Source organism: Vanessa cardui, chromosome 28, assembly GCF_905220365.1.
Source record: "Vanessa cardui chromosome 28, ilVanCard2.1, whole genome shotgun sequence".
In the NCBI taxonomy this organism is placed as follows: Eukaryota; Metazoa; Arthropoda; class Insecta; order Lepidoptera; family Nymphalidae; genus Vanessa; species Vanessa cardui.
In genome coordinates, this window is record NC_061150.1 from 5828223 (window position 1) to 5851506 (window position 23284).

General features: G+C 34.5%; 2 protein-coding genes across 5 annotated transcripts; one reads left to right on the forward strand and one right to left on the reverse strand.

The window, feature by feature from the left end:
* Positions 1-2493: 2493 nt before the first annotated feature.
* LOC124541499 (zinc finger protein 62-like) lies at positions 2494-16405 on the reverse strand. The gene is made up of 5 exons (XM_047119415.1): positions 16142-16405; positions 13574-13719; positions 12265-12362; positions 10988-11110; positions 2494-4297 (listed from the first exon to the last, which is right to left on the reverse strand). The coding sequence occupies exons 1-5, from the start codon at positions 16277-16279 to the stop codon at positions 3066-3068; spliced, it is 1737 nt and encodes a 578-aa protein (XP_046975371.1). The 5' UTR covers positions 16280-16405; the 3' UTR covers positions 2494-3065.
* A 580-nt stretch (positions 16406-16985) lies between these two features.
* Positions 16986-21808, forward strand: LOC124541456 (gastrula zinc finger protein XlCGF26.1-like). Of its 4 annotated transcripts, XM_047119354.1 has the most exons (6): positions 16986-17209; positions 17463-17607; positions 17907-17972; positions 18687-18720; positions 18753-18868; positions 19840-21807. In XM_047119354.1, the coding sequence occupies exons 1-6, from the start codon at positions 17081-17083 to the stop codon at positions 21027-21029; spliced, it is 1680 nt and encodes a 559-aa protein (XP_046975310.1). In that variant the 5' UTR covers positions 16986-17080; the 3' UTR covers positions 21030-21807. The 4 variants fall into 4 exon arrangements, with proteins under 4 accessions (XP_046975310.1, XP_046975312.1, XP_046975313.1 ...); XM_047119356.1 differs by lacking the exon at positions 18687-18720 and having other exon boundaries at positions 18725-18868; positions 19840-21806; XM_047119357.1 differs by having other exon boundaries at positions 17067-17209; positions 18676-18868; positions 19840-21808.
* Positions 21809-23284: the final 1476 nt, after the last annotated feature.

Below are 23284 nucleotides of genomic sequence, written 5' to 3' on the forward strand. Positions count from 1 at the left end.
CTCTCGCAATTGTTTCTCGTGATAAACTACTTTATTCAATGCCTCACCCTCCTCGCTTTCCTGCTTTAGAGTCCGTTTTCGTAACTTTCGGGCTCCGGTGAGGCCTATAAAAGAAAAATAACGTGTTCACTGGCCGTTCAGTTTTGTAACACACTGATTTATCTATCTAATATTTCGTCGTAAAATTTACAACGAAACTTATCGATATGTATAACGGTGAACTTTATTTTAACGCATGCTTGAATCTTCAATATCTTGCGTTCGATAAATATCTTAAAAAAATATTATAAATTTGACGCCTTAGCTGTGAGAATAAAAGTCAATAAAAATATACATTGTTTAATATTAGTTGATCAATGCGTTAAAAGTTTTTAACGCACGAGTACACATCCTTATTTAATGTAATATACAATCTCTAACCATTTAAAAAATGGCTAAGCAAAAATATATGATAAAAAAAATCTTTTTCAAGGAAAAATAAACTTTCTAGCTTCGTTCAGCTTCACTATGTTATTCAAAACTCTCCTCGAGACGAGGGCTCTGAACCCCAAAAAAAAAAAACAATCATAATCGGACCATTTCGAAGATTCGAGACTATCAACGAGAAGCCCTTGGCCTTTGGTTGGCGCCAGGCGTTTTCTTTGGACCCTGGATTAAGACTGGCATGTTGTTTAGCTTACATAACATACTGAATTAATCCTGTAATTATAATATGGCTTTCGTAAGGATGATTAATGATATTTTCACCATTGTAATGTAGTTGTTGATATTTTCCACATTCCAAATTTTATTAATGATAAAAAAGCGAGGAGTTAATACCTGTTGACTTCCAAGCAGGATATATTAATTTGAATAAGTGTATTCAACTAACATGACTTTGTATTTTTTAAATGTTGAAAAAGATTCTCGGTAGAATCTACTTTCCGAACCGGTGGTACCTTCACTTAATTGTAAAATGACGATTCAAAAGTGCTTGTAAAAGCCTACTTGAATAAAGTTTATTTGGATTGATTGATTAATAAGGTTTTAAAAATTTATTAAAACAATATCAATTATATAGCACTTTATTTTTTAGAACACTTCATAATTTATATAATTGGATTTTCACAATTCGAGATCGAAAACTAAAATACATGATACAAGTAAATCATTCATTACTAAATAAAATAAGAAGAAAAAAATGCTACCATAGACGAGACATGAGACTGCAACGAACGACAAATAATAACTATATCATTATCGTCTATGGCATACTTTTACTATATGTAGTAATATATATATATATATATATATATATATATATATGCACCACGAAACTTGCGTTTTATATAATAACGAAACAATAAGACATACTCGGAAAAGAATGCCAAGGATTTGATCACTATTTTCGTAAAAAACTTCAGAAAAAAATTATACCAATGATTCTGTAACTCATTACGATGCGCCTTTTCAAATGTATTTGAAAATATTAATTAAAGTGAAATTGTACTCACTGAAAAGAGTAATAGTAATAACAATTTAAATTACTAAAATCATAAAATACGATTCGTAAAACATCATCATTCATTTGATCCGTACACCAAAACTTCCAAATTGTAACTTAACGTCATCGAAAAATTGGTCAAAATTGAGTTCATTTATTTTTCTAACACTACCAGTGATACTAAATAAAAAAAATCTATGTAATGCCAAAATATATCGCAAAGATAAAATACCATTAGTCTATTCCAATCCAAGAAGACTTAAAATAAAAAATAGATTTATGTATTCCATAGGATTTGCTATATCTATAGATAGATAGAGCTGATATGGCCCAGTGGTTAGAACGCGTGCATCTTAACCGATGATTGCAGCAAACCCAGGCAAGCACCACTGAATATTCATGTGTTTAATTTGTATTTATAATTCATCTCGTGTTCGGCGGTTGAGGAAAACATCGTGAGGAAACCGGCACGTGATTAATTTCATTGAAATTCTGCCACATGTGCATTCCACCAACCCGCATTGGAACAGCGTAGTGGAATATGTTCCAAACCCTCTCCTTAATGGAAGAGGAGGCCTTATCCCAACAGTGGGAAATTTACAGGCTGTTACTTTACTTTTCTTATATATACTATTCGAACAACTACTTATATCCCCTTCAATTCGAGTTCCAAACAGCCGATAACAAATAACACAAAGAATAGGTCATTCGACGACGTCTTCCAAGGTCGAGTAGTGCGTACACTGGTTTTCATGGGTACCCCACTCCGAGGTTTCGATTCCCGGCCTAGTCGATACAGAAAAAGTTTATATTTTTTCTGTGTTGCCTCAGGTCTGGGTATTTGTGACGTCGTTACTTCTGATTATCCACAACACAAGTGCTTTAGCTACTTACATTGGGATCAGAGTAATGTATGTGATGTTGTCCAATATTTGTTTATTTTATTTATTCTAGAATTCGACCAATGATATTGGTTCATTTCAAGGTGTTGTTGTTTGTGCTGTTTCGTCTTTATTTCTCCTGGGATTGGAATCGACCAGTGTATTTATTTAAAGTAATCTGCGTCCGAATTGACATAGCACAGTTCGAAATCCTAGATATATAATAAACTTAGAAATCTATTTTAATGTGCACATTTCATATAAAACTATTTAAAATTCATTTTTAACAATTACCGATTATCTTTTTGTAAGCGTTGCGCTTATCTGCCCTATACTTAAGGTCGGGTTCAGACTTGTGTAATGTGATGTATCATATGTGACGCGTAGTGTTGATGCCAGACTATCTCAAGATGATTTCAATGTCAGAGTGGATCGAGCCGTAAAAATAAATCAAGATACCTAGTCTGCTTGTATCTGTATACATTTAGAAAAGACTGGTTAAACCTATGGAACCAGTACTTATATGTTGGAGCACCACAGTTGTATAAGATAGGAAACATTTCTTCTTTTTTTCCATACCAAAATATCAGCGAATATGTTATCAATATGAAAACCCATATGAACTTATATCACAAGCTCCGTCACGAACGTTACATTCCACAAGTCTGACCTCAGCCTAGAAGCTCGTAATTTTTCTAACACTAAGGATATTGATCCTTCAACTTTTCAGCCTGCGCCTTCTTCTTGTTCTCAGCCGCGATCTGTTTCAACGTCATCTCCCTATTATCGATCAGATGTTTGACGTCATCAAACTCCTTGAATATGTCCAAATCGTCTTGATGCAAACGCACGTGACTCTTCAGGCTGCTCTTCTGCATGAAAGTCTTCTTGCAGACCTCGCACTGAAACCTCTTATCGTCCTCGTGTATCCTCATGTGTTCCCTCAGAGTCCGCATACGAGAGAATGACTTCCCGCAGACGTCGCACGAGCATATCTCCGCGCCAGTGTGCCTCGTCATGTGATCGACTAGGCCACGCTTCGAGAAGAACTTCGCGTTGCACTTGTCGCACAGGAAGCTTCTCTGCTGGAGGTGGTGATGTTTGATATGCCTGTTCAATTCAAACTTCTTTTTGTACGTCTTATTGCAGGCGTTACACGGGTACACGACGGGGGCCTCATTGTGTACCTTCACTAGGTGCTCGCTGCGATCGTAGTAGCTAACGAATATTTCCGGACAGTGAGGGCACTTGTTCCTGAGCCAGCCGCCCGTGTGGACGCCCTTCTCGTGATTGCGCTTCTTCGTCAACGACGTATACGATTTATCACAGTAATCGCACGGGAAATGACCTTGGTAGTGCGTCTTCCCGTGCTTCCTCAGAGCCGCTATCGTTATGTAACCGGCGCCGCATTTCTTACAACAATAATTACGATAGTGACTACTCATATGGTGATAGAGATTTTTAAACGATATGTGAACGACCGAACATATTACGCACGTGAAATTCTGTCCGTTCTCGAGTCTAAAGGGTAGTATAATGTCTTTTATGTTCCTATGTATTGTTTTATTGTGCGCGACGACTAAATGTTCCTTGAGCTCGACCAAGTCTTTCATGTTTTTATCACAAACCGTGCACCTAAGATTGGTGATGTCCAGTTTGATTGGATTGTAGCTCAGTTTGTAGTCTAGCATCGTGTTGATTTTGTCCTTTTCCGTCTGCTGGGACGTGTGCGCGCGCAGTTCGTCGATGTGCTGGAAGTATTTCGCGCAGTAGAGGCAGGAGAAGCCGCGCATCGTCTTGTCCCTGAAAGGGCTCGCGTTGGAGAATTGCAGTATCGATGTGAGGTTCACTCTGTGCTCAATGCGCTCGGGCGTGGCGCTTACGTCCGATTTCTTTTTCTTTTTCCTGCGCTTGGGCGCGTCGCCGTCCGTTCCTATAACAGAAACGAGCACATCTCAATTATCTTCATCCAATCTCATCTCTTCTTATCGTTAACGTTCTGTTATATCGTCTTCGTGGACTTGCGAGCTCAGTTTTCCCATTTTTTTTTTATTTTTCGTGTTATTGTCAGTGTGTTTTAAAGCAATGTTTAGTGTTCGCTGTAATATTATAAATAAGAAAGTAACTGTATGTTACCTTTTCACGCTTGAACTTCATATACAGATAGTTTTAAGTCTTGGGGAAGGTGCGATGAGTTACATTTGTTTAAATGGAACCCTCGAGGGAGTCAAATATTTATGTGATATAGAAAGTAAAGTTTAATAAATTTCGCGCTTGTAAAGCCGCCGATTCATCCAGTAAATAATGTATTATACGACAGACAGAAACGTTCTATCTCACGTAGAACGTTTCACACATAAACCTATAATAAATTCGTTGAAAATTATTTAGCTAATTTTATAGTCCTATTAGAACGTTTATTTGAAGCTTAAGAAATTATGATAACAGAAACATTAAACACCATAGCGATGAAAACAGTCAGGGAGTTCCACAGGGTTCAATTTTAGATCAATATTAATATTTAAACATATCAATGTGGAAGACTAAGTATTATATCCTTTATTAAAACAGAATATGTAACTTCTATACATAGAAACAATTTTCCTTAATATATCAATTTCTATCAGCCATAGTTAGTAGACGAAATTATAAAATGAACATTGTAGTAACATCGTAAATAGAATCTCATAGAATAATACGATACATTTAGCAACTTTTTCTAGCATTAAGATTCAGGTGTGTACTGAAGCGAGTACCTAATTACAATTATATCGCTATTAAAACTGACTTTCCTTTGTACTTCATTGTACACCACACAGAGAAAATAAATAAACACGACATCCGTGAATCCAACCTAAATAAAAAAGGCGTACAATTTTGAAAAACTAGCTTTACACAATCAAAAAATTATGTTCTTAATAAGAACGATAATACGCGAGGAGCATTTTAAAGAGTCGATTATAACAAAAAAATTGTTAAATAGAATCAAGCTCCTAAACAGAAAGATAATGATGTCGATATGCTGAGTTAAGTTAAAATCACAGACAGTGCTTTGTCTCTTTCTAACATCGTAGATTTAACAATCGATAGAGGTGACAGGTTTATTTCATCTTATAACTCTTTAAATATTTCATGACAAACCATTCTTATAAAATCAATATAGAGGACGAATAATTATTATAATTAATTATCTTTGAAACAAAAAAGTGTGTTCGTCATTTCGTCTGTAACGTTACGCATTTAAGTTTCATCAAATTAATAGCAAGGAGTTCTCACTTCAATAAAAATAATACCAAGGAGATTTCACTTCAAAAAAATAGATGTTACATAAACCTGTTATTGACGGTAGATTACAAAACAGTACTTACCTTCTTGCCTATCATAAATCCTGACCTATTAAATATATGAGATTTTAATTTCTCCTGTCACTTCTTCTTTAATATAACGTTTACATCTTCAGCCCCCTTCAATAGAACAGCTTACGTTATTACATTCCGTTATAACGCGATAATAATTTACGTTATTTTCATTCGTTGAAAGTCGCAACGATTTTAACGTTATTTTGTTACGCATAAATATATTTATAGTAATTGGATTATGACAAATAATTTACGAATAATATTATATTGTTGGGTTTCGTGAAATTCATGTACTTAATTATAAAGTTCAAGTAAACATCGAACAAGCAAATTTAACAAAAACCACAGCCTTACAAAGTTACAGACATGCCAGTCTAAATAGATTTATTTTCGCGATTAGCTATTTTAAATTTATATTTGTATGAAGTAATTAAATTACGACAAGTTTAACTAATCTGTAATTAAGTAAACTCTTTAATTGGTCAAAATAACTATATAATCGAACTGCATCAAAAACACTGCAACACAAAAACTAATTATAGTTTTACTTCTGAAACTATGCTTGATATAATAATTACATATAATATTAAGAATATATCTGTCCTGTCTTAAAGTTTGTAAGGCTGTCTTTCCTTAAAAATAATTAAGAAAAATAAAAATTTCGAATATGAAAAAGCTGACATTGTATTCGTTACACATATAATAAAAGTATAGTTATCAAATAACAATTGCTTAAAGATTGTGTATATGTGTGTTACGAGTGTGTGTGTGTGTGTGCGCACGTGTATATATTCGTTTACATGTATACGTAATCGACATTAACTCACACGCCCTTTTGAACCGGATCACAACAACGCTGATCACTGTTGATTAGTGGTAGAATATCTGATGAGTTCGTGGTACTTATCCAGACGGGCTCACTCAGAGCCCTACCGTCTATTCCAATGGAAGTAGGAATAAATATAAACAAACCTTATATATATTACGTTTCTCATACGATTTACTAATCAAATCAAATCAAAATAAACTTTATTCAAGTAGGCTTTTACAAGCACTTTTGAATCGTCATTTAACAATTAAGTGAAGCTACCACCGGTTCGGAAAGTAGAATCAACCGAGAAGAACCGGCAAAAAACTCAGTAGTTACTCTTTTTTAACATTTAAAAAATACAGAGTCATGTTAGTTAAATACGATTATTAAAATTAATACATCCTGCTTGGAAGTCAACAGGTATTAACTCCACGGTTATTTATCGTCTTATAACTCAGCTATTGATTTCTACTACAACACTGTTACACTTAACAACTTATTTCCACTTCAATTCTACTACTTCCATCGAATCAAAACGCACTTTTTTATTATCATAAAGAATATCATAGACTATACAAGCTGTCGACCAATGGTATCGCGTCATTTCAAGGTCAAATGCTTATTTGGCTTTTGCCTCGTTTACAATTTAAGTACAGTCGGGGTAAGAAAAGTCACCTTAAGATCTATTTTCGTGTGCCCACTATGACCGATAATCTGCTTTACCGATCGAGAATGACATATTGCGTCGCAACGATTTGACGTTTAGATTCAAAAGGTACCAAGAGTTTAAGACTTGATAAAGGAATTTAAAAACTGACGAAGTTTTTCGTACTCTGAATGTACAATATAATTGAGATATTATTATTAAAAAAAACACTCAGGAGACATAACAGAAGGTAGAGGAACGGATTAATGTGGGGGGGTGTTGCAGCCAGGGGTGGGGTGAATGTAACGAAGCGTCACCGTATGAGGGACTACATCAAGGGGCTTAAGGGATGTTTATATTCGTCCGACATGTGTTTAATCCTACTTGCGGGAATCGAAAACATTCAAAATTAAATGTAGAAAAATACCTAGATGAATTTGTTTAATTAAATCGTATTACTTTTAATACGTCATCAAAGAAAGTTCCTTACCGCTGCCTGACGCTATGTATGCTTATATCTTTGAAATTACACAATAGATTTTGATGCGGTTTTTTTCATAGATAAATTTGAAAGGAATGGCTTTGTATAATACATGGACAATATAGTAAAGAAACACTGAACATTTTAGACATTTCTAATATGATGTCGTAAATAAACAAACTCTGTAGTATATTTAGTATTAGCAGTACACCCGTGCAAAGCCGGGGCGGGTCGCTAGTACATATATAAAAGGGAAATACTACGCGCTGATTAATCATGAGATCTCAGAAAGTATATCGCCTACAAACTTGACGCTTGGCAAGTAGGTCCCTTATAGGCTTTGTGCAAGCCCGTCTGGGTAGATACCTCTCACTCATCAGATATTCTACCTCCAAATAACATTACTCGGTATTGTTGTGTTCCGGTTTGAAGGCTGAGTCAGTGTAACTACAGGCACAAGGGACATGACATCTTAGTTCCCAAGGTTGGTGGCACATTGGCGATGTAACGAATGGTTAATATTTCTTACAGCGTCATTGTCTATGGGTGACGGTGGACATTTACCATCAGGTGGCCCATATGCTCGTCCACCAAACAATAGTATAAAAAGACATCTGCTGAGAACAGATTTTATAAATCTCACCCCCAAGGTGGTAATGTAAGAGGGTCGGAGTAGCTTGAAATTTTGTTTTATAAATTTCGCGCGGATTTAGACGTAGTAATCAACATTTGTACGTCTCAATTCCCGTCATTGAACAACAACAACAGCCTGTAAATTTCCCACTGCTGGGCTACGCCATTGAGGATTAGGTTATGGAACATATTCCACCACGCTGTTCCAACGCGGCTTGTTGAAATACACATGTGGCAGAACTGCTATAAAATTAGACAAATGCAGGTTTCCTTACGATGTGTTCCTTCACAGGCGAAACGAATTATAAACACAAATTAAGCACATGAATATTCAGCGGTGCTTTCCAGGGTATGCAGCAATCATCGATTAAGATGCACGCGTTCTAACCACTGGGCCATTTCGGCTCTTTGCCATTGAAGCTTAGTAAAGTTACATATAAAAAAAAATGTATGCGTAATATTTATGATATACATATATAATAAAGTGTTTAGTGTAGACAAATACACATATAAACGTCTTGTGTAATATCCAATGTTGCTTTTTCATAATCACTAAAAATAGAGAAACATTGATTTTGTGTTCAAGAGAAATTTCAATACCAAAGCACTAACATACATATAAAATATTTGTCGATTTCTTAATTAGGACAATTATTTAATCATAATTTATTCAAGTAGGCACTTTTGAATCGTCATTTTACAATTAAGTGAAGCTACCACCAGTTCGGAAAGTAGATTCTACCGATAAGAACCGCCAAGAAAATCAGTAGTTACTCTTTTTCTTCAAAATTAAAATGCAATTTTGAAGCTACTGCCGTTTCGAAATACATTTATCGAGAAGAACCGTGAAGAATAGGAATTTTGTCGATCTTATCTTTCCTATTAAGATTATTAGGTACGTTTTTGTCGCTTCCTTGTTGATCTATGACGCGAACTACCATCTAAGAGCCCGGAATATTTTATAAGTTAAAAAATCCAAGATTTTGCATTAGCCCAATAAGATAACCCAAAATTTGACAATAGGGTATTTGAGTGGTTTTTAAAATCCATTTTATTTTATTTAGTAGAGGTTAAGGAACCCATTAGAAGTAGATTTTTTTATTTCTATTACATATTTGCCGAAAAATATCATATTAAAAATTTCATATTTAAATAACGCGCGAAAACGCTACTTGGACAATATGGCGCTGCATTGGGGTCGGTGACGTCACTTTCCTGTATTTTAGTCTGTAGTACATATAGTAGAAAAGTAAATTAAACATAAATTAAATTCAATTAAGAATCAAGACTATATTACGAGCAATTTTTGGGCCAGTCGTAAAAATATTACTACGAAATTTTATATGCAATTCATATTGCAAGCATTAAATGTGTTTAAGGCTTTACAAATATTGCCTCAACTCGAAAGGGGCTGCAACCCCCACCCCCCACCCCTATCTTCCGTCACGGAGACGTATAAGCCGCTTATTCCACAACAACGCGTCAGCGAAATCCTTCCACCGTTCTATACGATACTAGCGCCCCGGCTTCGCACGGGTGCAATACTGATACTAAATATACTACAGAATATGTTTATATACGACATCACATTACAAACTTCCAAAATTATCAGCGTTTCTTTACTATATATTCCATGTATTATATACAAAAACCTCTCGAATCCATCTATGCATTAAAATAAACCGCATCAAAATCCGTTACGTAGTTTCATTGTCTGTTTCAACAAATCTGGAACGGCTGGGTCGATTTTGATGGGACTTTCACTGTCTGATAACTGATATAATAAGGAGTAACTAAGTCCACAATGATAAATTTATTTTCGTTAAATTCAAACGCGTACAAGGTCACGAGCACAGATAGTGGTAAAACAAAAGTATTTACATCTAAATCAAAACGGAGTTTGGATACATATAACCATCCCTTTCTATCTTGAACATCCCTTTCTATCTTAAACGAGCACAGTGCCTCATTAGATCCATTTGGTGACTCTTTATCATCATTTCGTAAGAAAATGTTAGAATTATTAGCCATTTGATTGATATTGTTTCGTTATCAATTCTTTTTCAAAACTCGTTTTTTTGCAAATTTTTTTATTAAGTATATATATATATATATATTTTTGTAACTTTTCAATTAGCATAATATGTTTAAACTTGTAAATGTACATATTTTTATCGTGTAATCTTTCATATCCATATTGCGTGAGGTATTATCCTTTATAGGTAACGCATTCAGTTTTAAGCTATATGTTGTTATTGTTACTGATATTGTGTTGATGTATTTAATCCTGGAGGATCTTAATAAATATGATGTATTTGTTACACATGGCCAGTAGATCGCTGCATCAGCATGCTTGCCTAATGCACACGGCACCTACGAACTACATAGACTCCACGTTTTACAAGCGCAGAAACTACAAGCAGCATTGACGTCAATCATTGACGTCAATCGAAAATTTCCTTCGAAGCCTAAAAGCGCCACTCTCTTGGTACAAAACATCGACCAATTGGCATTAATTAAATTTAGTTACAGTCAATATATTAATTTTAAATTTAATTTGCATTTTCTTTGAATCATCCGGTTGCACCCAACGTAATTTATTTACTCCTGGATGATCTTAATAAATAAATAAATAGCATTTCACGTGAACACAAAACCATCGTCTCTATCTACGATACGAGCGCGTCACTTACGTTTGGCGGAGGGCTCGCCGTCTTCAGTCTTCGTCTTCTTCGCTCTGGACGTCGAAGGTTTGGCGGCCTGACGTTTCTTGGGTTTCTCTTCAATCTTCTCCTCTTTTATCGGTACTTCGAATTCTGAAAAAAAAAAGAAAATTAAAATTACCTCCAAGAACAACAGGGCTATTCTGTGATGAGACTCGTATACACAGCAATTAACTATCAGCAAGTAACCGGCAGGACTATTCTATAATGAGACTCGTATCTCACCGCTGAAATTGGAGTGAAATGTCATATTATAAGATTTATTTAAACAGACATTTTTAACTTTGCCTCTTCGTAAATTCAAAAAAACAAAGTTGTATCACTCGATACAAGATTTTGTAGATGATGAAAAAGCGTGGAGTTAATACCTGTCGACTTCCACGCAGGATATATTAATTTAAATAATTGTATTAACTAACATGACTGTATTTTTTTAAATGTTGAAAAAGAGTAACTACTGAGTTTCTTGCCGGCTCTTCTCGGTAGAATCTACTTTCCGAACCGGTGGTAGCTTCACTTGATTGTTAAATGACGATTCAAAAGTGTTCGTAAAAGCCAACTTGAATAAAGTTTATTTTGATTTTTTTGACACGTATATAATGACCTCCGTGTTCCTATACGAACACACCGTCACCAGTTTTCATGGGTAAGTCACACCGAGGTCCCGGGTTCGAATCCCGGCCGAGTCGATGTAGAAAATGTTCATCAATTTTCTACGCTGTCTTGGGTCTGGGTGTTTGTGGTATCGTTACTTCTGATTTCCATAACACAAGTGCGTCAGCTACTTACATTGGGATCAGAGTAATGTATGTGATGTTGTCAAATATTTATTTATTTATTTATTCTAGAATTCGACCAATGATATTGCTTCATTTCTAGGTCAAAATCACTTAATTGTTAAGTGACGATTCAAAAGTGCTTGTAAAAGCCTACTTGAATAAAGTTTATTTTGACTTTTGATTGATTTAAGCTCCAAGAAAGGACACAATCTACTTATCTTGCGAAATACACGACAACCAAGCCCGAAGCGGAGCCGCGGGGAGCGTACTAGTGTATTAACATAATTTAATTGGCGGTAGTTGTAAATAATATTTCTTTTGTTCTTCAAATAGACAAATGCCACCTTAGTCTACCCGTGACCACGAACGCTGTAGAGTGCTCGAAACGTCGGGATGTCCAAAATAATTAATATACGCGATTCAAATCCGTTTAAACTAGTTTTATTTAAATAATTTAACAAGACTTACCCGTGACAGAAAACTCGTCAGACAAATTTGCATCGGAATGTTCGCCGTCGTTGACGCCCGCCATCTCCAGCTTTATAACATTAGCTGAAAATAAACAACTTCGTTAACGAAACAAGTACACAGCCTTTAAATTTCCCACTGCTGGGCTTCGACTGGCAGGCTTCTTCCATTAAGGAGAGAGTTTGGAACATATTGCACCACGCTGTTCCAATTCAGGTTGCTGGAATACAAATGTGGCAGAATTTCGTTGAAATTAGACACATGCAGGTTTCCTCACGATGTTTTCCATTACCGCGGAGCACGAGATTAATTATAAACACAAATTAAGCAAGTGAATATTCAGCGTGCTTGCCTGGGTTTGAATCGGCACTCATCGCTTGAAATGTACGCTTTCTAACCACAGGGCCATCTCAACTCTTTACTATATCGTTCATGTACATACAAAGACCTTCCTCTCGCACACTCTTATCTATTAAAAAAACCGCATCAAAATCCGTTGCAGTCTTACAGATATAAGCATACATAGGAACAGACAATGGTAAGCGACATTGTTTTACAAATTGTAAAGATAAATATAATGTAGTGACCAGTGGTGTAGCCATCGTAGAGTGCAGTGCACCAAGGCCCCCGGACATCAGGGGGCCCTCTAAACTAAACCTTAAAACTGCTGCGCACAAGATTTCTTATTTGGTATGCATAAAGGGTAATTATTATTTAAAGAGGAATGGGAAGGAGGGGGCCAGTTCTTTTTCTATGCAACGCGGCCCTTCCTCACCTAGCTACATCACTAGTAGTGACTATATACTAATACTAGCGGTCGCCCGCGGCTTTGCCCGCGTAGGTAACGGTTCATAATCAGTCTTCTAATATCCCTACTGCTGAGGCACGGTCACATTTGAAGAATTACTGCAACCGGCGCTTGGATCTATTGTGATAAACCTCAAATTCGTGATCACAACGCCTTAGCCAGACCAACAACAGCCACTAATCTGATGAGGTTCTTAGGGTCGGAGGCCATTATGCCCTCTAAGGACCGGAGTTAGAACATTTTATAGTACTATCTTTTATAGTTTAGTCATCATACGCAAAAAATCAATCTTTTTGGGTAGATTTTTTCCTTTTTTGTCCGAAAAACCCAAAATATCTTAAGGAAATTTTTCAAAATAAAATATAGCCGATGTTATGCGGGATTAATTTAGCTTTCGAATGGTGAAAGAATTTTTAAAATCGGTCCAGTAGTTTTTGAGCCTATTCATTACAACCAAACAAACAAAGTTTTCCTCTTTATAATATTAGTGTTGATAATAACTCACATTTAAGTACACTGTTCTCGACTCTCTTCTTGAACTGCTCCTCAGTCTGCTGTACCTGCCTCTTGAAGTTGCAGGCATTCCGGAGCTGAGTGATGCACACCTCGCATATACCCCCATTGTTGACATCGTCTGATGTGTATAACTGTGGACAACATTAATATTAAGACTCACAATTTGTTTCTGATTTCAACTTACTTATTATTTAATACAAGCCGTGCCCGATACCTTGTACAAGTTTGAATTTAACAAAAAATTATTTAATGTTGTCTTAAATTTTCGCGATTACACATTGAAATAAAACTAGCTATAACGGATTCGAATCGCGTATATTAATTATTTTTGACATCCCGACGTTTCGAGCACTTTACAGCGTTCGTGGTTTTATTTCAAAAAAATATTTATTATTGTAGTCTAAGTTACTCCTTATTATATAAGTTATCAGCCAGTGAAAGTCCCATCAAAATCGGTCCAGCCGTTACAAAGATTAGCCGGAACAGAGAGACAAAAATTGTAAAAAATGTTACAGTATATGTACCGTGTATAGATACATATGGATTGAGTAAAAAAGCGCTATATTAATATTACAAACAGACTCTCCAATTTTATTATATGTATAGATAGATAGATAACACTCAAGCCTTATTTATCAAAAAGAAAAACTCAGTAGTTACTCTTTTTCAACATTTTATAAATACAAAGTCATGCGAGTTAAATATGATTATTCATGTATGTAATATATCCTGCCTGGAAGTCAACTAGTATTAACTGCACGCTTTTTTATCGTCTGTATAATCTTGTATCGAATAATATGCCTTCTTTACTAATTAATTTTTAATCAAATGATTCGAATCTATGAATCGACAAAGCTAAAAATGTCTGTGGAATAGCCTCAAGAAGGATTTATTGACTTTGCAGAGTCGGAAAATTGGCTTTATAACCTTATCCCTACTTCTTGTGTACATATCACAGTACATAATGATTATATACATCACAATACAAGTTTAAAGTAATAATATAAGAGTATAGACATAATATTTGTTGATTTATATAATTTATTGACATACACTGTTAACTGATTAAAAGAGTAACTACTGAATTCCTTGCCGGTTCTTCTCAATAAAATCTACACCACAAACCAGTAGCTTTACAGCATATTTAACACTGTAACATCACTGTTGGACTATCAAATGATTTTTTAAGTCAAACTTAATCTCCAGTAAAAAGTATTTTCTGTCTTTTACTTAAAAGAGTTGCCCTGCTACTGGCGACTAATATTAACTCGAGTATTGTAAATTTAAATAACTTTTTTTAACATCCTCTAAAAAATGTATTCATTCTGTGAATAAATTTAATTTGGACCGAGCTCTCTCTACTATTTTACCCTAAACTCCCATAAAGACAATTCATTTATATGAGCTTTCTTCAATAAAAAATTTTGATTTCAATTTTGTTGAAGTAAAATATCTTCTACAAATAAAGTCAACAGCCTGTAAATTTCCCACTGCTGGGCTAAGGCCTCCTCTCCCATTAAGGAGAGGGTTTGTAACATATTCTATAAATACATTATGAAAAAAAAACAGAAGAATAAATTATTTCAAAAATTATCTAAATAATTTAGATACTTTTCAAAACTACTACCTTCTTTATTCAAGTAGTACTTGAAATATCTTACGAGACTAGACTAAAACTGTCGAAACTAAGATTGTAACTTGAGAAACATCCAAGACACTTATTGATCCTTCTGACTTTCCGAACAGCTGATTACAAAAAGCCTATTCAGAGGAACATCATATAAACAACATCTAACATCAAATTGATACAATATATTTAGTTGACAGCTTTGATCTCTTTGACATAGGTGTTATGTGCAGTTTTGAATTCGAAAATAGAATATTTTACTGATATAAATAAGGATACATTAATGAAGTATTGTTTAAAGTCTTATTAGCAATTAGATGGATATATCTTGATATTTGTTTATGTTTACTTTTTCTTGAATTAGATTAATCAATAGGAATATAAATGTATTTTAAATTTAAATTAAAATATTATCAATAAGAAAAAAATCTATAATAATTTAATTATAGCACAATATTTGTAGATTGACATAGAAAAAAATAAAGATTATAAAAAACAATTACACACAGAACACATAAAGGCACTGGAGTATTAGGTCTTTGCCTATTTAAACATCGATGAAGATATACAAAAAGAAAATTACAATAACAATCACAATGTTTACAAATTAATTGAGTATTCACAGCTTGATTTTATAATCATAACCTTTCTTTATATTACGATAATTATAACCAACTGTTTACAAAGATCATTAAAACCATTCATTGCTATACTAGTTTAGCTGTGTTTCGTATTTTTAGTTAAGAGATATCATTTATTTATTAACTTAAATGTTATATGAAATTAAGTCAATACAAAATGACACATAAGTTTGTTGTTATGTATACTACAATCAATAATAGTATGTCTATTATAGATTGTGGTACACACTGTACTTAGATAAATAGTCTAATTAGAATTAATATGCGTATAGGAATAACACTTACTGTAATAGCAAAACAGTCTCTAAGCATATCGGCGTAAATTTCTTCTTCACCCATCCAATGGTACGTCGCAAGAAAGTCTTTAAAAGTACCTTCCGATGCACAACACCGACACATTCCTTCGTTTGAAATAGACTCCATCTTAACTAATTAAACTAACTTAACATTAACACTAATTTAATTGTTTATTAATTTGAATAAAACAAGATAGTAGCAATCAACGCTACGAAACCGAAGCTCCGCCATTTTCTAAAGAACAAGCGGTAAACAGAGTTGCTAGGGTATAAAATTATACATCCTTAAGGACAAGTTCAGGACTCATAAAAAAGTTTAATATTTAAATAACAAATATTTTATGGGTAAATATGAATGAATACTTAGAATTCCATGTACAGGTACTGGTTGTCAGTTAGGCTTACAGATTCATATTATGGTCGCACTTTAGCTAATACGATAATTTCAGAAATATAAATTGTAACCATTTAACACTCTAACTACCGCTGGTTTAAATCTGAATTCCGAATTCTTACCACATGAAGGTTCTAGTGGATAGGTATTAGATACCTACCTACCTAGATACCTCCTGTTCCGGGAGTCCTGAATAACCGTCAGGGTGGAATAGGATATGCATATACAATGCATATTGATAAAAAAGGGATGTTTCTATTCACACAAAACTGAGCTTTAAAAGCAATATTTATATATTAAGAAAATATTCTATTTTATCCTAATCCCAACATCTTAGACCATCTAAGTGATTTGGATTGTATGCAGTTTTATGTAACTGGCAACTTTGTTTTGACAGAAAAAAACATCAGCTGTCAACATCTATTCTAATGCACTTTTCTGTCAAATTTAGAATGTCAACTCGTAAATAGCATTATATTCTAGCTGTTTTCTGAGAATTCTTTAAAATATATATATAATTTGTAGATATAAGTTATGAATTTAGACACGACTTGCCGTTGCTGCTTAGCACGACCGCCGGATAAGGACTTAAAGTCAACATACACATGCCTCGGGAAAACTGAAGTTTATGCAGATATGCTAAAAGAATGCTTCGAAGTCCATGTAAATATACCATTCGAACCTGTTTTTCTATTTCTATTGGGATTATTTATAGTCTCACAAACGAGTGTAGTTTTTTAAATTATATTTATCATATTTCTATAATAAAATTATGTTATGTTATTTAAAATAACATTTCTTTTATGTCTTCGTTTCATAAACAAAATAAAAAAAATAAAAAAAAAAATTTGAAATCCTTTCAATAGAACATAGAACGAAATAATTAAAAAAAAATATTGTTTTATTTTTATTTTAGCTATCAATAGAACCATGTGATTCAGAAAATGGCATTTGTGAAGTCTGCATAGCGCGTCTTAGAGATGCTTGTGACTTCAAACAGCAAGTGCTGCGTTGTCAGAAAGAATTTCAAATCAAACTCACAACAGCTAAAGATGTTAAAGGTAAGAATTAAAAAAAAAATTTTTTTTTTTTAATGTGTCAATGATGTGATCACATTATGACAAGTGATCTTGTTTTTTTATTGATAGTGACTTCCTAAACACTCAGTATTATCTCTTGGTAGCTTATGAGGATGTGGTGTTATAGTATTAAGTACCCTATGATCTTTTCTAAGCCCCTGACAATGTGTGGAAAAGATCAAGAGATAATTAAAGGCGCTTCCTTAATGATGTAAGTTAGGATGAAAAATTTGATTTTGTTTTCAGACAAGTGTTGTTTATAATGTTATCGTTAATTTCAGATGAAGATTTACCCAAAATCAAGGAAGAGTACTCGGATCCTGAAGACAATGAGATATTCTTCTTGGGTAAATATATAATCATATAATATTATTTATGTCAGCTATTGTGCTACCATTTTCCGTAATATTTTAAATATAAAGATATATTTTATTCGACAATGAGGTAGCCCTAATTCCATTTAAAAAAAAAAATTCAAAATTTGTCTCTAAAACTGCTTTCTGATAATTCTATGTGTATAATTTTTTTTATAATAAACAACTCGGTAACAGTTAACTTAAATGGCCATAATTAGTATTTCTTTAATTATTTGAATAATTCAATTAGTAATCTATGTGGATAAGGATTTTAAAGGATTGTAACAGTATGAATAACATGGTCTATAATTTTGGTAGGTTTGTTGGTTTCTTTTAGCTTTTAAAATGTAATAATTACAACAGTAATAGTTGGTAGTGCGAAGTCTTTTGTAGATATTTTATTATTCTTTAATATTGTGGAACATACTTTTGTTCCATTATCAATAGTTTCCGCACCAAATGCCACAAATACTTATTAGCGCACTTTTTTACACCTTAGGTGTACATTACCTAAGTTTCAGGAAGGATACCTAAGCTTTTCTAGCAATAAATATAAGCTATATTTTGCAGATTAAAAGTAGCTTTCCAATGGTGCAAGAATTTTTAATTTTGGCACTGTTGTTTTTGAGTTTGTTCATTAGAAACATACACAACACAAAAATAAAAGATATTCCTCTTTATAACAGTAGTATAGATTGTTTTAAGACATCGATTTGACGATGAAAAGCAGTCTATGGTTACAGAATTTAAAGATGACTTCGAAGATATGAAAGAGGACGATAAAATAGCGGAAATACTCCGCCTCGATGACGTCACGGCCAAGAGGAAAGTCGAGAAGAAGAAGAATGGTAAAAAACGGCAGATTATTATAGAGAAACCCACCAAGGGTGAGTTATGTTACTATATTCTTTGACTATAGATGTTGTTTAGGACGTGATTGATTAAATAGTTCTGTCTTCTTCTTTTGTACGTCAAATGCATGATGACAGAGAGAGATAAATGATTTAGCTGGACAGTAAGGGCTATTAATAATTATTAGAGGGTAGCACGTGAAATTTCGCGTTTATCTAACATATTCGAAACTTATGAAAGGTTTTATTTGATAGTTGTATTTAATTTAATTGTAAAACGACAACGTCTGTTTGCACGTGTTACATTTATTTTGTTTTAAAATTAGTTATTCGTTTAATCGTAAGAGTCAAGATGGCCCAGTGGTTAGAACACGTGCATCTTAACCGATGATTATATGATTATAATTCATCTCGTGCTCAGCGGTGAAGGAAAACATCGTGAGGAAACCTGCATGTGAAAAATTTTATATAAATTCTGCCACATGTGTATTCCACCAACCCGCATTAAAACAGCGTGGTGGAATATGTTCCAAACCTTCTCCTCAAAGGGAGAGGAGACTTTTAGCACAGCAGTGGGAATTTACAGGCTGTTGTTGTTGTGTTTTGTTGTTGTTTTATCGTAACAACTTAGTAAATAGTAATTAAAAATCCCCTTTAATTTTCTACATATCATTTTGAAGAGACTACTATGTAAGCAATCTCTTCAAAATGAGATCATGGCAATCTTTTACGAGAAGCTATCGTCCCATAATCACTGGGAAACAACATTGGTAAACATTTTGATGAATGCCTACATCGCGATGTGCTATCATTCTTAAGAATTAGGACGTTATGTCCCTTGTGCGTCTAGTTACACTGGCCAACTTACCCTTCAAACCGAATCACAACTATACCAGGTGTTACTGTTTGATGTTCAGACATGTAATGAGGAAACTGTTAGCGTACTAACGCATGTCGACTTCTAAGTATAATCCAACTAATTTAAAGAGTCCATCTTTTATTTCCAGATCGTAAATCGAAAAACCTCAAACCGTCTATCAAGCTCTCGCTCCGAACGCTCTCTCAAATCGAGAGGTTAAACAACTCGCCCTCGATACGTTTCGTGAGCGAGAACAAGAAACACAGCATAAACATGGAGAATATACTCAAATATTCGAATTGTACGCCGTTCTTTAATAAAACACTATCCGGTATCACTTGTGCGTATTGCAAAGAAACTTGTCAGAATCTAGACGAACTGAAACAGCACACGCACGAAATACACAAGAAGGATGAGTTTCAATATACGAAGAGACTGGATAAAAGTAATTTGTCCCTCAAAATGGATATAACCGATCTCAAGTGCAATATTTGCGAGAAAAATTTCGACGTGATTTCAAATTTGAAGATTCATCTCTCGAAGGAGCACGATATCAAGTTCTTTCCGGACGTCAACGATTATATCCTGGAGTTTAAGTTGACTGACGGCGAATTGTTGAACTGCGCGCTGTGCCATTCGACTTTCGAAACATTCAAGATGCTGCTCCAACACATGAACGGACATTATCGAAATTACATATGCGACGTGTGCGATATGGGCTTCATAAACAAGCACAGATTAAAAAACCACCAAAGGATCCACGAAATCGGTACATTCAAATGCGAGTTCTGCGACAAAGTCTTCACCACACGAGTTAGGAAGATGTGCCATGAGAAATATACCCATAACAACGCGTCGAGATACACAACGAACTGTCCACACTGCGATCAATCGTTCAACAGTTATTATCAAAGAAACAGGCACATGTTCAAAGAGCACAACATCGCTGCGGCGACCTACAAATGCAATATTTGCGATAAATCGTTCATTCTCAAATCAAAATTGACGTCTCATATAAAAAAGGTTCACCTAATGGAACGCAATCACATATGCACGGAGTGCGGTCAAGGTTTCTTCATCAAGCAGTCGTTGGACGAGCATATGGTGAAGCATAATGGTGAAAGGGTCTTCAAATGCACGGTCTGCCACAAGGCGTACGCCAGGAAGAAGACCCTAAGGGAACACATGAGGATACACAATAACGACAGGCGGTTCAAGTGCGGTGTATGTAGTTTGGCGTTCGTTCAGAAGTGTAGTCTGAAGAGTCACATGCTCTCGAATCACGGGATTACGTTGTCCGAATTCGAAAATGCGAGAAGTGAAATACTCATATCATAAAACTTTGTGCTTCGAAATGGGACTTTATTCAAGTGTTTTAGGTCATACCTAATACCTTGTCGCAATATTATGAAATGTACTGTTAATCCGCGGTGGTCCGATAGACATTTGGTTGAGGATGATGGTATTCGTGACACTATCCATCCATATTGGAGTTTGGCACTTTTTGGAAAGTATGCCGCGTTGTTGAAACATTGATGAAGATTTGCCGCGTTCAATGTGCGTTATAGCTCCCTCTCAAGCATGGCGAACAAGGCAGAAAGCAGTCAGGCTATCTCCACAAAACAAGATTTAATGAAATCTTCTAAGGCGCCTTACTAATGGTCCAAGACAATGAGGATACCGGGTTTCATCCAAGCCTCCGTTAAGGCGAGCCTGACCTGTTACGGCAGATATATTTCGACCTGGATAACCGCGGGTCGATTATATTTCGTTTGTCAACGTTATGTTATCCTTTGGGAGAAAACGGTGGAAACTTTTTATCGAAATTGGGCTGGTCCTAATACTAAGATTATTTATTCTTTTCAAATTTTAATCCTTGAATAAATTATAAAATGAATACTTATTTTATATTTCTTAATTATTTGATTGTATTATAAAACACTGTGTAAGTGAAAGGTAGATATATGAAAGAAAGAGAAAAGCGCATCATATATCGTGTATTTAATTAAATAATTGTGATACATCACACATTGGGAGTATGAAATAACTAAGAATGCTGGATTACTTGCATAAGTACTTTACTTTACTTTGATGTACTTAAATTCATTGTTACAACCGCCAACGATTTCTCAATTGGTATCTTGAGATACCAATTGAGAAATGGTAGTTGTAAATAATATTTCTTTTGTTCCTCTAATTGTCAAATGCCACCTTAGTCTACCCGTGACCACGAACGCTGTAAAGTGCTCGAAACGTCGGGATGCCAAAAATAATTAATATACGCGATTCAAATCCGTTATAACTAGTTTTATTTAAAAAATAATTCTTGTTCGGTGTAGTCAAATATATGTTTCGCGAGATATTATGGAACATCTAGAATTAACAGATATGTTTGTTCATCAAGGTATATTCATTGGATATTTATATAATTACCAATTGAAACCTGAACCCTATTAATTTCTAGTATTAGTCAATTTCAAAGATGGTCATAAGTAAACCGACGATATTGACGTCTGCGCACTCTTCAGAATGTCCTCTACAGTAGCTAGTATCAATAAGTACCAGCTGGAAATATTACGACGCAAGTAGTACTGCAAGTAGTACTGAAACCCAATTTTTAATTTCTGTAAATCTTACAGTCCAGTGGAACGGAGATTTGACGTGATACAGACTCAAATAACTTTATTCAACATAGAAGCATTACACTTTCTTATTGATGGTCAAATTAAACACTGCCACTAAAAAACTATCACGACTAACACGCTTTGTGAACTCAAAACCGTTTCTAATTTTATTACAAATATACCCTTCCTGGAAATTTCAAGACGATCAAACATAATTATTCTGATATAAGGCAGTGATACCAATGAGGCGTGGTGCATTCCTTAATAAGGCCTAACTCTGTTCCAAATGAGCCATAGTCAGGAATTTTACAACACTATCCCTATTGATAGTGACGAGAGGCAGGATTTAAGAATTTAAGGTGCCCAATCTAAACATTGTCGAAAATAAATTTTACTATTTTATTTGGGGTTGTCTTCCTCAAACAATGGTGCGTTAAGTCAAGATGCGTGATTTTTATGGAAAATTTACAGGATGCAAAATCCATTAAGCCCATCCTTTTAAGTCTCCAAATCATCCGTTTTTAAAGAAACTTCCAATTTTTAATATATTTAGTGGGTTCGTATATGCGTCAGGCATTTTTGTTAATGTCCTTAAAGAAAGATTAATCCTATGATAATAATGATAGTTAGCAAGGACGATTGGCTGATCAGAGGAGGATCGATCAAGAGATGATACCGTATTCGGTGATTCAGAAAAAGATTATTACTCAAGTTTAAATGTCAAAAACATACCTAAAGTTTCAGATGTATTGTTTTTTAACCTTTTAGACTATGTTTTCATAACGGAAATTTGTAAAAATGTCTTTCTTATTACTAAATAAACAAACTACTCACAACTATGGGAGAAATATGCCCAAAATGTTTGATAGGGTTCCTTGAATCCTTTTTCAATCGTAGGAGGACGATAAATAAATAACTTTGACCTTGAATTGACCCGATATCATTGGTCGAGAAACGAGATCTTTAATC

What these genes read in the sequence shown, in the direction of transcription:
- LOC124541456 (XM_047119354.1), top strand. Translation starts at nt 17,081, where the DNA reads ATGAATTTAGACACGACTTGCCGTTGCTGCTTAGCACGACCGCCGGAT. An exon ending in AAGAATGCTTCGAAGTCCAT is followed by an intron (nt 17,210 to 17,462) that starts GTAAATATACCA and finishes TTTTTATTTTAG; the next exon opens with CTATCAATAGAACCATGTGA. An exon ending in ATGAAAAGCAGTCTATGGTT is followed by an intron (nt 18,721 to 18,752) that starts ACAGAATTTAAA and finishes CGAAGATATGAA; the next exon opens with AGAGGACGATAAAATAGCGG.
- LOC124541499 (XM_047119415.1), bottom strand. Translation starts at nt 16,279, where the DNA reads ATGGAGTCTATTTCAAACGAAGGAATGTGTCGGTGTTGTGCATCGGAA. An exon ending in GAGACTGTTTTGCTATTACA is followed by an intron (nt 13,720 to 16,141) that starts GTAAGTGTTATT and finishes TGTTGTCCACAG; the next exon opens with TTATACACATCAGACGATGT. An exon ending in TGACGAGTTTTCTGTCACGG is followed by an intron (nt 11,111 to 12,264) that starts GTAAGTCTTGTT and finishes TTTTTTTTTCAG; the next exon opens with AATTCGAAGTACCGATAAAA.